The 17,823-nt window shown below is 42.3% G+C and overlaps 1 protein-coding gene across 1 annotated transcript; it reads right to left on the bottom strand.

The window, feature by feature from the left end:
- Window positions 1-2,050: 2,050 nt before the first annotated feature.
- PYGO1 (pygopus family PHD finger 1) lies at window positions 2,051-16,229 on the bottom strand. Its single transcript, XM_056347107.1, has 3 exons — window positions 16,085-16,229; window positions 10,798-10,883; window positions 2,051-9,019 (listed from the first exon to the last, which is right to left on the bottom strand). The coding sequence occupies exons 1-3, from the start codon at window positions 16,131-16,133 to the stop codon at window positions 7,895-7,897; spliced, it is 1,260 nt and encodes a 419-aa protein (XP_056203082.1). The 5' UTR covers window positions 16,134-16,229; the 3' UTR covers window positions 2,051-7,894.
- Between the last annotated feature and the right edge of the window lie 1,594 nt (window positions 16,230-17,823).

Below are 17,823 nucleotides of genomic sequence, written 5' to 3'. Positions count from 1 at the left end.
TTGTTGTAAATCAGGGTGTTCCAATAGCAGCATTGGCTAAAATGACTATAATGTAACAGTAACTCAAAATCTCCTACCACTCCAGAAGGCAGCTGTAGTCATCCAGAGTGTATCCTTCAGTTTTGGAGAGTTCATTCATGGAAAACAGAAGTCTTAAGAGATGTGGAGTGCTGGTCTTCCACCTTGGTCATCCAGGTGTCATTTTTAGTTTAATCACAGAGAATATACTGAAATGAAGCAGCTTTTTATTTATTCCTGCCAGAAAGAACATGCTATGTATACACACTTTACAAGACAGGACATAGTTATGGTTACCTGGATTTGGTGTTTTGAATTTACACAAAATAGCTCCAGTACATTAATAAAAAAGTCTATTACTTAAAAACTAGATCTCCAATGCAAAGCTATGTATTTCACTCATAGAAGACACAGTAAATGTCACTAACATTTCTAAGTCAAAGCAGCAGATTTAGCTGCAGAAGGACACAAAAGGGACTGAGCAAGGTCTTGGATCAACCTTTAAAGTCTTGTATTGATGTGTATCTGCAGAAACATCACCTATGTCACACACATTTCACACTGCCAGCTTACTTGGACAAATGAGTGAGTTCTCACTATGACACTTGCAAAATAAACCAGAAGAGAGGTCCATTCAGGATCCTTCTTCTGTTGGCACCAACTTACAAGTCAAAAGTGCAAGAAACTTTGTAGTGAAGGGAGATAAATTTTTCCCTGGAAAACTTTATACTTAAATTCCTATCTCCTGTGCTACAAAGGATGGAGATTTATATTCCAGTCAGATCTTATTAATATTACTAATACTCTGGAACTTCCAGTTGCAAATACATACATACATCTCTTCCAGTGATTATTTCACTTCTAATGACTCTAGCTTCAGAGGCTTTAACGGGGGGTGTGGGGTGTGAGGAATCCCTTAAATATCTTACATTTTCTTGTCTTTAATAAATAACCTTTTTTTCTCCCCCATCCTTTCTAAATCCTCTCTCATTTCTCTCATCCCTCCATATTTTCTAAGAACATTTTATGAGATGCTGTTGGAAGAAGGGTTCACTGGAGTCAAGAAGACGCTCAATATGAGTTATGCATCTTGCTCAACTTTATTAGTTTCTAACACTACTTATATAGAACCGATACACATGCGTATTCGTAAAGCAGAAATATAATCGGTTAGTAGTCTCTAAACACGGGCGGCTCTCACACCCCTAATTATCATGACTAAAATAAGCATTCTATCCATGTGGCTAATTGTGTTGCTGTGCTTCAGCCTTGTAGTTTGTTACTCCCTATTTTCCCATACCGGTCCCTATCTTTCTTGGCCCTGCACCTGCTTTCCCAGCAGCTGTAGCTTGTTACAGCCACGGCCGGTTGGCACAACATAATTACTTGGTCTCAGGATTCAAGAACAGCTCAAGGCTACCTTTCTTGTTAACTTCAGCACAGCAACTTCAGTACAATTCTGATTACAGGCCTATTCTAATACCAGGCCTGGATTGTGCAGATCTTCAGAGATTCTAAGGCCACGCTTCTGCAGCCATTCTTCTACAAGATGCTATTTATTCCAATGAACTGTTTGGCATGTGTGGTTTGGGACCACCCATATCAGCTGCCTTTAAGAATTATTAGTAAGGTACAGATTTGGTATGTGTTAGTTGTGGTATTTTAACAAACAGGAATAGCTTAGTAATAATTTTATTAATTAGTATAAATCATTCTTTGCATAATCTCTTCCCAAGTGCAGAGAATTCTAAAAAAAATATATCTGTTTAGCCAAATAGTGCCTGAGCCTTCCCTCCCATCCTGTAAGAAAGAAATGGGGTCTATTGTGCAAGAATTCTTCTAATCTGCTTTGGAGTTACTTCAGTTTAATGCCTTTAAAGAACAGCGGACCTCTCCAAAAGAGGCAGGAGCTGCCTTTTCTGATCAATACAACCTCATACCGTTTCTTGTGAGATTATGCCTAATCCAAATGCATTCTCACAGACAAAATATTAGAAGAGCTAATCTAGACATTACATGATTAATAGGCAACTTCCCCGCAAAAGTTATCTTTATTTTAAAAGAAACTGAAAACAGACAGAAAGCAAGTTACATACAGTGCTGGACAAAATCTACCATATACATTTTCCAAGAACGCTTGAATCAGATTCTGATACATGTTCTTCTAGAAGGTAAAATATCACATCATTATTAACAAAAAAATTAAATGTTGACAATCTTAATCATTTATTTTGCATTGTTTGGATGGCAGTAGATGGGTAACTTGCCTTTTTCAACTCATCTTTAACACTGAAAGGAGAATGTGGACAACAAAATTTCAAGTCAGAAGGCCTTAAAATATACAGTGTCTGCTCTAAAGGCCATAAACAAAAGCTTAGAGAAGAGACAGTCTGTTAAGTAAAAATCCTTCAACAACTCCATATTATTTCACATTTCAGAAAAAACAATTAAGGAAAGAAAAAAAAAAGAAAAAGGAAGAAGAAATATAAAATATATTAAAAGCTTGCCCTCCATAAGTTATATGGAAGTTCAGGTTTAGATCATCCTTTCTGTGTCTAGGATTTGAGTGTCTTTGAGCGTCTAGGAATAGACACAACACCTCTCATGACTCCAATCGCAAACTGTCTCCAATACAGCAATTCCTGAATTACAGTGCACAAACCTCCGAGTAAAAAGGTGGGGTTGGATCAAAAATTATTTTGCGACAGTTTATTTGAACATGAAAAGGAAAATTAATCATGTATGGCAAACACTTTAACAATAGGTATTCCCTACGATGTTGGGATAAAACATTTCTGAACCAGGAGACTAAGGGTGACTGAATACTTCAAGCTACAGTCAACACCTCCAAGGGGCTGAACACTGTTCAAAATTAATTACCTCAGAACTGATGACACACAACACTAGGGCACTAAAGCGACCCTTTACTCCCATATAAAGTATAAGCCAACAAGAAATCAGAGGAGTTCCATACAAAGAAGTTAATGTGCATAACTGAAGATGTAGTGTAGGATAGTTATATTGCCTTAAGATTTCCACTAAGTACACTTAATTTTCCAATTTTAAGGAAGAGCCTATTCTAATATAGAAAGCTTCAGACAAAACTTTGTAATTGCAGAATAGCTTTAAAATACACCCAGTTCTACAGCCTCCTGCATATATCTGATAACATTCAACAGATAAAAAAAATGAAGTTTTGTAAACCAAGTAAAGAGTGTTAGAATAGAATTTTCACACCTATGAGCTTATTACCAAATGTTCACCCATTTGTCAGTGGATAATATTAAGAAATTCATACTAACAGTTATGGCAACAAGATGACAATGCACAGAAGTGCTGCGTGTTCTGAAAGGTAGTCAGTTTTAATTACCATGAATTGCTACCATCTATCATACCTCATTCTATGCAAGATACCACACCAGCTACCAATCCATAAACAATAATGTTTCACATACTTCATAGAGTAGCTTAAAACACATCGTGATATGAAATAATTTGTATTACATAGTAATTTAATCCCTGGCCACAGGGTTAACGTTGGACAAAGTCTGGAAACTTTTTTCCAATTTGAATTACGTACAGTAACTTTGCCACACACCACAGCACTAATGCATGTATTACTTCAGACATGCTCTAATTTAAAATCGAAACAAAAAAGTTGTTGCAAAAATACATGTCACCAATGTGGAACACATTCAAGATTGTATAAAAAGTACTGAACTGATATCCCAAAACAGGTATATTTAAGCAGTACATAAGGAAAGATTAGTTTTAATATGAAACAATCATTTAAGTCACATACAACATGATAAGAAGCATGACTTCCTTTTTTAAAAATGTTACACCAATACTTTTACTGCCAGGCAATGTTTATTTATAAAATGAAAGGGACATATTTAACGCAGATGTGTCATCGTATTAAGTTGGAATAAAGACAAATGTTAAAAAAGTGCTACATTTGAACACCATTGATTTTGTAAAAATCTCAAACCATAAAAAGCATTTCAGTTGCAAATATCATAGGCTCCGAACTGCAAACACTCCGAAATGGTCTCGGCTGCATGCATGCAGTTCCCCTGACTGCGTTAATCCTCCCACACTTCAAGTTAAGCCTGAAAAATGAGATTACAAAACTGGTTCTTAGATGAAAAACTTCAGAGGTCACAAAGTATATTCTTCTTTGAGCAGCCCCCAAAATTATATTTTTGTTTTGAATAGAGCAAACTTTACTACTTTCTCTAGCCTCTGTCACCTCTAATAATAGCTAAGTCTCTAAACACCCTTGGGAAGTGTTAGTCTGATCTTCTGAAAGAAGAGATTGAGGCATAAACAGTTAGCCTGCCTGTCTCAAATTATAGAAGGGATCAGTAAAACAGACAGAAACAGAATTTTTGATATCTACCCTCTAGCCTATATGCAGCACTGTCACTTAACCTGACACCAATAAAACAAGTTATTTTAAAGAGCAAAATACATATTTTCTCATTCAAAACTGGTCTCTGGCAAAACCCTAAGTATTAAGGACAGTTCAATCTAGTTTATACCTATTTATTTCAGCCTAGGGGGGAAAAAGGAAAAGAAAAGAAAAAAACCAAACCATTTTGGGTTATATAGGCTGCGTTTCTGACCATGGCAAGGAGCTATTTTAAAAGGACACAGGCATTTCCCATAAAAATGTCAAGGTTTGTAAGATTTACAAAATCTTTGTGATATTTTTGGTGTGCAGCACCAGTACAGTCTAAATCACTAGTCATGAAAGAAGCACATGATAGTTCAATACAAATCGTTTCATGTAGAGTATTACAAAAAAACCTCACCTATTCTAATCAGCCCTCCCTCCCACCCACCCTTCTATAACTAATTTCTAATTCTAACCAGCTGACATTTTCCTAGTACCTTACTAACAAAACATGATTGTTGTTTTTCCTGTGCATACTTGAACTACTAACTAGTCAATACATGCAGAGAAAAACAAAGTATAACTCCCTCTCTCTAGATAAAGAGTCCAGATATGCCAAGAGTATATCAGTAGGGCAAGCATATTGGCTGGATGACTTTTGGAGATCCTAATCAGTCCTATCTCTACAATCAGTGTGATAACAAGTTTGGTGTTGTTGGGGTTTTTTTTACTACTATTTTATACAACTGGCATTTGCTAATGCCTTGAATTTGCAGGTTAACAAACACAGAAAATTTACCGGGTTACAAACCCAACATGGTACCAGTTTAGAAAAACTGAAATAAATCATCACAAATACACAATTTAAGGCCTTATAAAATGATACTCCAGTTGATTTCAAGTTTGTAAGAACACTATATTTAAATTCTAATGTCTTGCTAGCTAATGCAGAAAACACTTGCCTAACTTTGTGTAGGGTTGAGGAAAAGATTAAGAAATACATGGCTATTTTAAATACAATGTCTGCTCCAAAACAACTGTTAAAACATTACTTGGACTTCTGAGAACATCTTCTCACAACAGGAATGAGGTGTGGGAAAGGTATCGTGAACAGCACGCTTGGGTAACAACGTCATCATTGGAGCTTCTGTTGAATTTTCACTGAGCAAGAATTTTTATTTCATTTACACTGCAGTAGGTCTCAACCAGCTCCACTACCACCACAGTGCAAATCATTGCAGAGATGAAATTGATTCCCAGAGGAACAAATCTATCTAGACAAGGTTTGGTTTAATTTCTACTGTAGATACCAAAAGCAAATTCTAACAGCCAGTCAGTCATTAGGAAAACTACTGAAGAATAACTCTCTCTAACAGAGGTTGTTGCTTGGTTGGGGTTTTTTTGTTGTTTGCTTTTAAATATCACACCTCTAAGAAAACAAGATTAAGTTTAGTATCTGTATTAACTAAAGCAAACAGTGATGAAAACAGAAGCCCTGGATCTGCCTTACACTTTCTTCACATCTCCACACAGGAAATCCTCAAGATATGAATTGTGACATTTTAGACATTATTTCCTTTTTCCTGATGAGAGGCAATACAAAGAAGGAGGGCAATACTGCACTTCTCCAGTAAAAGAGCATATGAAACTTTTCACTTTTAAAATAAAACAAGGACAGTCATGTAGATCTGCACAGTATCTTCCAGGAAAAGTACCACAGTAGAGTCCATTTAAAATCAAACACAATGGTGAACTAGCAAACAGGTCTTACTTTTCACTCATTAGTGTAGCTTACCATACAAACTACCTTTTTATATAGATGACTGTATTTATATAGGCTCCTACATCACTTGTCACCACAGACCTGAACAATTGATCACATTAGGGAAAGTGACTAGTACCTGTAGTGCTTGACATATGATTTAATTGTTGCCTGTTTAAAAACGAAAAGTTTCCAGCACAGTGGTATCACAGGCAAGGTCTGTTATGACAGTGCCACATTTTATTAAGTTAAACCAACACTTCTCTCTACAGAAACACTCATTTTCAGTTGTGTTTGCAACTTTATCACACTGCTAAGGCTGAGGTCTTCAAAGCTTGATGTTTCCCCACATTAAAAAAAAAAAGGAGAGGGCTTTGAGATCAAGAGTAAGATCAAATTACCCATATTAAAATAAAATTCTTAGCATCACATGTGGAGCTCTAGTGCCATTCATACTTGTCAACAGGATATCAAGTTTAGCAAAGAAGCTAAATTTCTGATTACTTGCTTCTGATGTGAGCTAAACTCACCTGATGCGAAAGCTAGTTTTCTTCACCCTAGATGTCCCACCCCCTCACTAACAGACTGGCTGACGCAGTGGTGGGAATTCAGTTTTAAGACTTCGCTGGCCAAATTATCTTGCAACTCAGAGCCTGTGCTGAGCACACTCCGTTGCTCTGCGTGCTCCTTCATGCCAGGTGGACTGTCTAAGCTCAGGATGACTGAGCAGGCTCTCGTTGAAAGCCCCAGGAGACAGGCAGAACTTTGCCTGCACTGGTCCAGTCACAGTTCGCAGGCAGCACCGAGGTGGGAGGCTGGAACCATCAATGAGAAACGATGAGAGAGAGGTGCATGACTGCACAACCGTGACAGATGCAGAGACTGTATCCTAAAGTATGTGTTTAAGATAAATGAATTAAGGTTACATATGCAACCCTAGTTTTGGTATTCTCTAGATTTAAAGCACTGGACTTCACAAACTTGAAGTGTTCTTTTTCCAATGTAATCATATTTTGTAACTATTTCCAAATACTGCAAGACCTAGCAAGAGTCTCCAGCAAGTATGTGCTGAGAAGTCAAACGAGATCATTGCCTTTTCAAGGAAATATAAATGCATAAGAGTTTAGTGTGTTTCATTGTGTTACTAAGCATGAAGTCATCTATTTGTGAATAGTGTGTTAATGCTTTACTTCAAAAATAGGAAAAAGCATACACAAAATTCTCTGTATTTATCCTAAAATAAAAACTATTAGCACTGCACATTCCTCCACATCATCTCCACTATATTCAAAGAAAGGATAGCAAGAACATCAGTAATGGACATTCAACATAATGAGTACTTGCAAATATAGTACCATTAAATCCGAGCACTAAATGCTAGTGTTAACACATTAACACTAGCAAATTAGGGGCTATTCATACAGCCACATTTTTGCCTTCAATAAAATTGGCAATGCACATCCTACTTCTGATCAGTTGTCAGTTATGTTTTACAGTTTTAATCAGAAACAAAAAAATATTCCATCCTGCAAAACATTAGCACACATAAAACTAAGAGTACAAAAGATGAGACGGAAGTTTATGAATTAAAACAGACTAGGGAAAAAAAGATTACAGCAATCAAACACAACTGATTGTCTGCAGAAAGTGAAGTACCCAATTTGTAACCAAATCTTCATAGCAAGTATTTCAATCACTACCACCAATTGACGTTGTTAGCCATCCGTATTCAACACAGGTGGTCCTGCAGTCTCTCTTGTACGCATTAACTGGACATCTTTGTCAGCCATGCAAGTATCACAACCCCAAACGGCTGACGCTTCTGCTGTAAGAAGGCCATAAGCTGACTCAGTCATGCCTGTACAGATCCGATGAAACCATTTTTGGCAAGAGGCTTCACACAGGATGGCATCCTGGTCATCATTAACTTCATGTGTACAAATTCCACATGGATAGACGGGTTCAGAGGACGAGTGACCGTGACGACTGGGATGAAGGGGTGTTTTGCTGCTCTTTTCAGAGTTGCATCCTTCAGCAGTACCTCGAGACTGTCGGGACTTACTCTGAGTCCCATTTGAATGGCCAGCGTTAGTGTTATCAGCATTATTCGAATGGCTATTATCCTGATTTACCACGTTGTTGTTTCGAGTAACATTTTTTAGGTCACTGTTACCTTGACTCACAATGTCCTCTGTCCTGTGATGATGCTGATGAGCAGCAGTGTTCTGGCTGGCTGCTTTGCTTGCACCTTGACTAAAGTCTTGCTTTTGTGCTGATGATTTTGTCTGGTTGTATGTGTTTGGTGGAGGAACAAAAGAATGGTTTGACTCTAGCTGCGAATTTGGGAAATTCGGATTGTTTCCAGGACCAAAGTTAGATGGCACGTCAGGATGAGGTATCTGACCAGAATGGCCAAAGTTCTCACCAGGATTAGGTCTGAAATGCTGACCAGGCATATTGACATTTTGATTTATCTGAACACCACTATAAGGTGGTTGATTCCCAAAACTTGGGTTATCATGGGGACTGAAGCTGAAAGAGTGGGGTCGACTAAAACCCATTCCCACTGGGTTTTGAGGAAGGGGATGTGGTTGGTTTCTGAGGGAGTAAGAACCACCATATGGCGAGGACACTCTGGGCAGCATATGAGGTGGCATTCTGAAAGTGTTATAGCCTCCAAAGCCAGGATAACCAGGATTACTAAAATATGGATTTCCTGAAGGAAGTGGTTTATAAGACACAGTATTATAGTTGTCATCAAACGGATTTGCAGCTACAAGGTGGTCAGAGCTTGGATTCGGTGGTGGAGCATATTCAGATGGAGGAGGAAATGATGAGCCCTAAAAATATTTTAAATACAACATTTAAATTAGTTTTAGTATTTCCCTGCAAGACAGACCAGCCACGAAGTTCCTGGATTAGCAGCACTACTGCTAAAAGAACTGTTCAGCTGTTGCATAAAGCTCACCCACTGTACCCTGCCAGGCTGTCTGAAATTTCAGTACAGAGGTGAGAGAGGAGTTTGGGCTCTGGATAACATGGTGATTTATAGTAATCTGTGTTTTAAAAATTGTGCAGTTGCACAACCATGCTTCTGAAAATACTAGTTGATATGTGACTTCTATTTCTTAATCTTTTACATCATAAAAGCAACAATACAGAAAGCCACGTGCCACTTAAACACATGCATAAAATATTTCCAAATGTTGAAGAGCAGATTCGAAGCATTTCCTTAGTTTCATTTTGGGTTCACTTAACTGAATATACATCTGTTAAGACACCCCACTTCTATGAGGATATATAAACCTAATGTTACTATAACCCTAAAAAAAGGTATACAGAATATAGGTCTCTGCATATAGGAATTTTCTATATTCTGTGTACCAAACAGAGGTGTCCCTTATGAGCATGCAGTGATTGTGGATAGCCTGCAAAGCATAGTCAGTAGGTATAAAATACAGGGATTTCTGGTTACAGAGAAAAGTAAAATCAAGTCTTTAATGGAGCCCAGAGGCTGTTGAAATGTCATCAGAGTGGCTATACAATTGAATTGCATTCTAGACTAGCCTGTGGGGAACATCTGCCTAGTTCACCCTCATGCTAACTGTGCTCACAGAAAGCATTTTGCATTTTCTCCTAAATACTAAGAAACTTTTTTTTTTTTTGCCCCCCCCCCAAAAAAAAAACAAACCCTCCTGCTGTGCCACAAAACTTGAACCCGGTAAGAAAAGAGAGGAAACTAATCTTCGTGCCCTCTACAGTTATCACCATTTCAGAACACAAGGAAAGCTCTACCAAGAAGGAGGCCCAATCTCTTTAAATTAACTGAATATTTCTCAGAGCAGGTTTCACCATGACTACTTTAAAACAAAACAAAAATTAAGACAGCAAATCCACATCTCAATGGAATCTGGATAGGCCTAACAGAAAGAAACTGTGTGACCTACATAAATAAAATTACTCTCGCTAGGCAGTACCAAATTAACAGATACTCTCACTCGAAGCTGAATGAACACAACAAAGGACAATTCTGCATTACAGATATCTAATTGCTTTACATGTTTTGTATTCAGGCTTCCTTTCCTGGAAACAGAAACTGTATAGAAATGCCAAATTGCAAGGATTCACTGGAAAGGAGCCGAACCTGCCTCATAGCATTTGCTTGAAAATCACTTGGGGAATATGCCAAGAGTTTGGTCAAAGCATTAACAAACTGTACTGATCCATTAGCCCACAAACCTACACATATCGGAATGAAGGTAAGAAGAAAAGTAGTCTCATGGCAACTACTCATGCTATACAGAATTCTACCAAGGGCTACAAAGTCATTAAAAGAAAGCCTGTTTCAGAATCAAATCCATATGGGTAAAATACAAGTTGTGGCAGTCTCACTGTGCTCCTCTCTTTATAGGTCTTTGGCAACCTACAGAGATTAAAATAACTGCAGTGAGAATAACTAGTATTATGAAGATTTCAGCTTCACAATGCAACTAAAATATTTTATATGGTACTGCTATTTGTGAGAACAGACTGATATTCTGAACAACACAAGCTAGTCATACCAGCAAACATGACTGCACTATTTATTAAGAAAGTAAAAGAACCAGAGGGAATTTACCTGTGCATTTGCTTTGCGCTTTTTCTTATCAGGGCTTCCAAGTTGTACTCCTGGTCCTCCTAACCCATCCAATCCACTGTCACCACCTACAAAATTTCAATCAGTGCAATACAGCATTAGGTTTCTTACAGACAGTATTTTAAATTTGCCTCTGCCTGTCATAGCAACAGATACCTGTTATAAATACTGAGCTTGCATTAATTCTGGTGCCTTACATTGCAAGTCCTTAAGGAGCAAACACCTGGAGGTAAAAGTTTGCATACCTCATATACAGCTATCTCACTCTATTACCACTCTAACATCCAATTCATGCTCATTACAGTTGGAATAAACATTTCCATTTATTTTATGTTTATCTGTCCCTTGGTACTTAATGTCTCCGCTTCACCAGTAAGAAGTATTTCTTGTTTGCATAACACATAAAACTTTCAAAAGAACTGCTTAAAACCATGCCAAAGATTCACCTCCTATTTAACTTACACAGACACAGCATTTATCAAACTCACTGTACCAATATACAACAGCATGTTACAATACACCATGAAGGAAAAAAGCAAACAGCAGTAGATCAGTGTCGAAAACCACTGAAAACCTGCCATGTTGTTTAGACAGATCTCCAGTTTGTCAGATGTAAATTTCACTAAATGCAAGACTTCATCAGACAAAACGCATAGCTGTGGTGCTTAGAGGGATGGTTTAGCGGTGGACTTGGCAGTTCTGGGTTAACAGTTGGACTTGATCTTAAAGGTCTTTTCCAGATTAAATGATACTATGATTCTACAAAAAAGAAACCTGCCAAAAATGACAGGGACTCCGGGCAAACCCACCCTACTCTGCAGAAACCTCAGAGAATAATAATCACTTTAGGGTGATAACAAGAGCGACACGTGTTGAGATACTAGCATTAAGAGACTGTCTGTTAATCCATTTTTTCCCCAGGCCTGTTAAGATAATATCTTATTTTCTCTTTAAAACATAAACATAAATAGTAACAGTATAGAACAGTAAGAAGGGCAATGCAACTTAAAAAATTTACTGTTACTTGTTTAAAACTCTTACTCAGAGTACAAGTCAAACTTTATCAAGATGCAAGCATACAGCTGAACACACGGGTTCGTCTTTATTACCAAAGGCAACCTGAAGATAACTGTGAATTATCAACAGTATTATGCAAAGAAGCACAATGTATGACATTACACTGCTCTATGTTAGACAAGTATTCCCAGCAGAGAGCTAAACCAGCTTTAGGACTATTCAATAAAGTAACATAAAATCTCTTCTCACAGGGAAGAAGTAGACTTACTATACACAGATCAAAGGAGGCCTGACAAATTTTCACTCCTAGCACTTGCTTCCCCCCCGCCACTCCTTTTTAGAGGTTTCAGAAATTTACCAGTCCTACCTCAAGCAAGAAACCAGTTCTGCCTCTGCTTTAATAAGTTCCTTTTGGCTTTGGCTGTCACTGTTGAAATTTAATTTCATTTTTCATTATATGGAAGGAAGATATGTGGTCATCCCAAATCAATACCTATCAAATTGTAGGTCTGAATTTCAAAGACTAGGTCATGAAGTCACGATCAAGTTCTCAGATAAACTCATGCTTGAGCATAGCACATCACGGTATAACCTACCACCAGAGTAACTAGGGATTGCTCTTCAAAAAAAAAAAAGGGTCCTTTTTGCCTTGATTTAGGATATAAAATCCTGCATATACTTAGTGCGCTATGAGGCGCTGCCCCTGCATTAACTGTAGATACTAAATAATGACAGCATAAAGTTTTACATAAAGAATGATGACAAACCTCTTTTAAATTCCTACTCTATAAATCATCTTCTTGATAAACTATTTGTTCAAAATTGTCCCTGCATTTCACATTAGCTTCTTCTCCTGCATTCCTATATGTTTATCATAAATCCAGTGGGAGATTGTACCGTGAACACCATTCCTCACAACTGCATAAAACATACTCTTGTTCATGGTCCTGTACTCTTAATACATAAATGACATTAACCATTGATAGCAAAATATTACCAATATCCACATTTCATAATAAATCAAACAACTGGCAGCACAGACATGAGTAAATCTGTGATCAAGTAGAACACTGAGGATCATATGCAAGTGCTGTTTTACAGTAGTGTAAGTTAAAACTCCACTAAATTATATATAAATTCCCTCTCTGGGATATCATTCTTCAAAAACATAAGCAAATGAAGATTAGAATCCCAGTGACAAGTTCCACCAATTTCTACATGAACTACTTTACACGGGTGAAGCCATTCATATGCCTAGATTTATAGAAAGTCCTAGGAACAAAGCTTTGTATTTTCAGTTCTTGCCGTGTGAGGCCAATGATTTAATTTAGCCTTAAAAATGTATATTTTCCCTGTGGATTTTATAATGATTTAATTTTTACATAAAAGGAAACAGAATGTTAGTCCTAGCATACCTCCAAAAAAGAGTGAATAAAGGTCATTTTCACACAGCCAAAATAAACTTTCCAGAGAGTCACTTTTGGTACCCACCACCCAGGCTTTCATCAAAAGGTGTATCGAGCATTGTGGAACATTGCGTTAAGGGTGCAAAAAATCATTTCACTGCCTGAGACTAATTTTCCAGGAAAAAATACAATCCTTTTGACTGGGGCATCATGTGTGTCATATATCCTGGACATATATGCTGTTCCACACAACACCTTTGTCTCCAAACTGGAGAGAAATGGTTTTGATGGATGGACCACTTGGTGGATAAGGAATTGGCCAGATGGTCACAGTCTAAGTGACAGACAGCTTGACGTCCAAGTGGAGACCAGTGACGAGTGGTGTCCCTCAGGGGTCAGTATTGGGAACAGCACCGTTTAACATCTTTATAAGCAACATGGACAGTGGGATTGAGTGCACGCTCAGCACATTTGCCAATGACACCAAGCTGTGTGGTTGACATGCTGGAGGGCAGGGATGCCATCCAGAGGGACCCTGACAGGCTGGAGAGGTGGGCCCGTGCAAACCTCATAAAGTTCAACAAGGCCAAGTGCGAGGTCCTGCACCTGTGTCAGGGCAGTCCCAAGCACAAATGCAGGCTGGGCAGGGAACGGATTGTGGGCGGCCCTGAGGAGAAGGACTTGTGGCTGCTGGTTGACAACAAGCTCAACATGAGCTGGCAATGTGCACTTGCAGCCCAGAAAGCCAACCGAATCCTGGGCTCAGGGTGATTCTGCCCCACTACTCCACTCTCATGAGACCCCACCTGGGGTACTGCGTTCAGCTCTAGGGTCCCAGCACAAGACAGACATGGACCGGCTCAAGCAGATCCAGAGGAAGCCACAAAGATGATCAGGGGCTGAAGCACCTCTCCTATGAAGACAGGTTGAGAGAGTTGGGGCTGTTCAGCCTGGAGAAAAGGAGGCTCTAGGGGGAACTTAGAGCAGCCTGCCAGCACCTACAGGGGCCGACAGGAAAGCTGGAGAGGAACTTTTTACAAAGGCATAAAGTGACAGAACAAGGGGTAATGGCAAGGTTTCGGTTAGGTATTAGGAGGAACTTCTCCACTGTGAGGGTGGCGAGACACAGGAACAGGTTGCCCAGAGCAGCTGTGGATGCCCCATCCCTGGCAGTGCCCAAGGCCAGGTGGGTTGTAGCTTTGAGCAACCTGGTCTGGTGGAAGGTGTCCCTGCCCATGGCAGGGGGATGGGAAATAGGTTCCTTCCATCCCAAACCATTCTATGACATGATCTAGAGATATAAATACGTATCTGATAATTATTCTCTTATTAAATCATGGATAAAATGTATTTCAGCCATTTACATTAGGGAAAAGGAGAAAAGTCCCGTATTCTTTTTTTACTTTGTACATACTCAAGATAGACATTTTCAGTGTTAGTCAGGAGAACTGCAAGTTACAGTTCTGTTTACATATTAAGAGATTATGACTTTGCATGTAATTTATGCCATACTTAACATACGGCAAATATGCTATGGAGTGAGTATTTTCATACTCACTGACAAATCTCTGTCTAGGTTTTTACAGGATGGATGCCAGAGTCTCTTTACACAGTGCTTTATCTCAGTAGGAACATTTTCCCAAGAAACATAAATGGCTGAATAAACTTTTAATTCTAGACAGAAAACTAAAAAGTGTCTAATTTTAACCAGATTTGGTGAACCTATTCTGTGGCCCTGATACTGTAAACAGTTTTGACATTAAGCGGTAATCGCATGAAACTCAGTGACTAACTCGGGCATGTGAAACTGCGTGTGCTTAAATATTTGCAGAATCAGGGCTCGAGAGTGAAGGAGTCTAACGAACCCCAGTCTCCTTTGTAAGACTGCTGCACATTTTCTTTCTCTCATTCTCAAGGTTACAATCCAGCTGTTACTATAACAGTTTTAGAAAAGCAAACCTTAGATCAATGGCAACATGCATAGCAGAATCCACACCTTTTCCCACTTACCCAACCGTAAAAAAGCTTAAAACATCAAGAACAATAGAATTCCAGTGACAAAACAGGAGGCAAGGAAAGGAGAAGCAATAAATTGCCGATCTTATTATTTTGCCATGTTTTTTCACCCAGCTCTGTCACCCTGTTGCCTTTCATTATGCCATGCCGAAAGGGTTTTCTGTTTTTAAGGACTGTAAGGACACAACTACTGCTCCGTAGCCTGATGTGCTACTGCCATTAAAGTCAGTTGCATGGCCCAAGTCGGAAGAGAGACCGTAATTTCTACCCTTCGCCTTCCACATTTCAAAGAAACGCATACTTCAGACCTCACGACGAGCCACGCAAGAGCGCGATTAATCAAGAATAATCTTGGAACGGATTTTTCATTTCCCGAGAAGAGAAAAACAAGCCGGCAACTAGAATCAAGCCCAAGCACAAGACCAGGGGTAGGAGAGCGAGCACTCAAGTGTAATTTACGGGCTCTGCATCAACACGAACTCGGACATGTGGCAGCGCCGACGTATTCCCTTGCACCAGCACTATGCACGCCGCATACTAATGGGCGGCACAGCCTGGAAAACACGGGCGGCAGCACTGGCGCCCGCCCGCCGGGTCACACCGCGCAGCGCCGGCCCCGAGTCCCGCACGGCCAGGCCCGCAGGCTGCGGCCGGCCCCGCCGCGCAAACTTAGCGCGGCTCCCGCACCGCCCGGCCCCGCCGCAGGGAGGGACCGCGGCGGGGGCAGCAGCGGCCGGGTCCGGCCGGTGCGGGCACCCCGCCGCACCGCCAGCTCTCCTCACGGGAGTTAGGCCCCAGCAGCGGCCGCCCCCCGCCCCCCCGCCCCGTACCTCGGGATCTCTTCAGCGCGATGGGGTCCTTCTCCTGTTCCGCTGACATTACAGACAGCAGCGCATGGCTCCCAAGGCGGCAGGAATCGGGGCTCTTTGATGCTGCTGCTGCCGCCGCCGCCGGCCCGCACCCCGCCCCCTCCGCCCCCGCCTCCTCCGCCGCCGCCCCCGCCCGCCGCTGCCGTAGCCGCCGCCGCCCCAGCCGCGGAGCCGCCAGACTTTGCAAAGTTTGGGCGCGGGAGGGCTCCGCAGCGGCCGGCGGCGAGGGCCGGGCCAGGGGGACCGCGGCGAGCGGGGAGCCGCAGCCCGGGAGCCGCGCGGGGGTCGGCGGAGCGCCCGGCCGCGCCGGGCAGGGCCCCCGCGGGCTGCGGGCGCCCGCCTCGCTCGGCGCCCGCCGCCGGGGCTGCCAGGCCCCGCGGCCCCGCACAGCGCCCCCGCCGGCCACCGGCGCCGCTCAGCGCTCCCTGCCGCGGCCGGCCGGCTGCCGGGCCCGCGGGGGCGGCGGCGGGGCGCTCCGCGGGGCTCCCCGCGCTCCCGCCGTGAGCGCGGCCCTTCCCGCGCCGCCGCCGCCGCTCGGGGGCCGCCGTGCGGAACAAAGGCGCCGCGCCGGGGCGGGCTCCGCCGCGGGCCTGCGGGGCAGCCGCGGGCTCGGGGCGGCCGCGCGCGGGGGCTGAGGGGCCGCGAGGCCGGCGCGCGGCCGCCCGGACCGTTAGTGCGCGCGAGGGCGGGGGCCGGGGCCGCCCTGACTGGGCGCGGGGCGGGGGCGGACGGGCCCCTCGGGTGGGCGCTCGGCCGCAGGCACCCGCCGCACGGGCAACCGCTTCCCCGGTCTCGGCCCCGGGGCGCTTCGCCGCTTACCTCGCCGGCAGCACGTGCTCCACGCTCCGGGCCGGGCGGCGGCGGCGCCTCCCGGTGCCCGCGGGCTCTGCCGCGGCCGCTGCAGGGAGGTGCGCGCCGGCCAGCGGGCCCCCCCGCTCACCGACGGCTCCCCCCCTCACACAGGTATGGCCCCGCTCTGCCCTGCTGCTCTGAGGGCAGCGCTGGCAAGACACAGCCGGCTGGGCCTGGCCAGCGCCCCTTGCAGTGTCAGTGCGCCCCGCTGAACCCCTGAAATGCACGACAGCTCAATCGCTGTTGGTGTCAATAGTTTTGTGGGAAAATACATCCCACCGCCATTCCCCGTCTTCTGAAGCGACTGCATTTCAGAGGTGTTACATATGGAGTCCACATCCTTGATCAAAGCTGTTAACCAACTGTAGTAAAAATAATTATCTTTTGAGTAAGGATTTAGCCTCCCTTAACTGGGATAAAAATGGCCAGCTGTGAAGTATGGGTTTTGCTCACATGCCTTATTTCACAATAACCTAGCAGTGCCGTTTCTGTACGTACCTTCTTGTTAGATGGAAAGTTGGTACTTTTCCAGTATTTGGAACGCTTTTTCTGAAGGAAAACAACTGCTGCTTGCGTACAGGTTAAGGTATCAGCATTACTGTGTTTTTTCTTTTACATTTTGCCTGTCTAACTAAATAAAATGGAGAAAGCAATGCAATTTTTCATGTTGGATTTCTGTACTTCCCTAGACATCGTTTTCATTTGTCCACAGTCTCTTACTTTGCAGCGGTCCCAGAATGCATGTACCTTGAAGTACAGCATATTGCCAATATACTCATGGGATCTGCTGGTTAATTTTGTGTAATCTCACTGAAGAGAAGTGTATCTTGTTATTAGCAAGGTGGGAG

Source organism: Falco biarmicus, chromosome 7 (genome assembly GCF_023638135.1).
Source record: "Falco biarmicus isolate bFalBia1 chromosome 7, bFalBia1.pri, whole genome shotgun sequence".
Taxonomy (NCBI): Eukaryota; Metazoa; Chordata; class Aves; order Falconiformes; family Falconidae; genus Falco; species Falco biarmicus.
The sequence above is the reverse complement of the archived record's forward strand: the minus strand, read 5'-3'. Positions and strand labels throughout refer to the sequence as shown.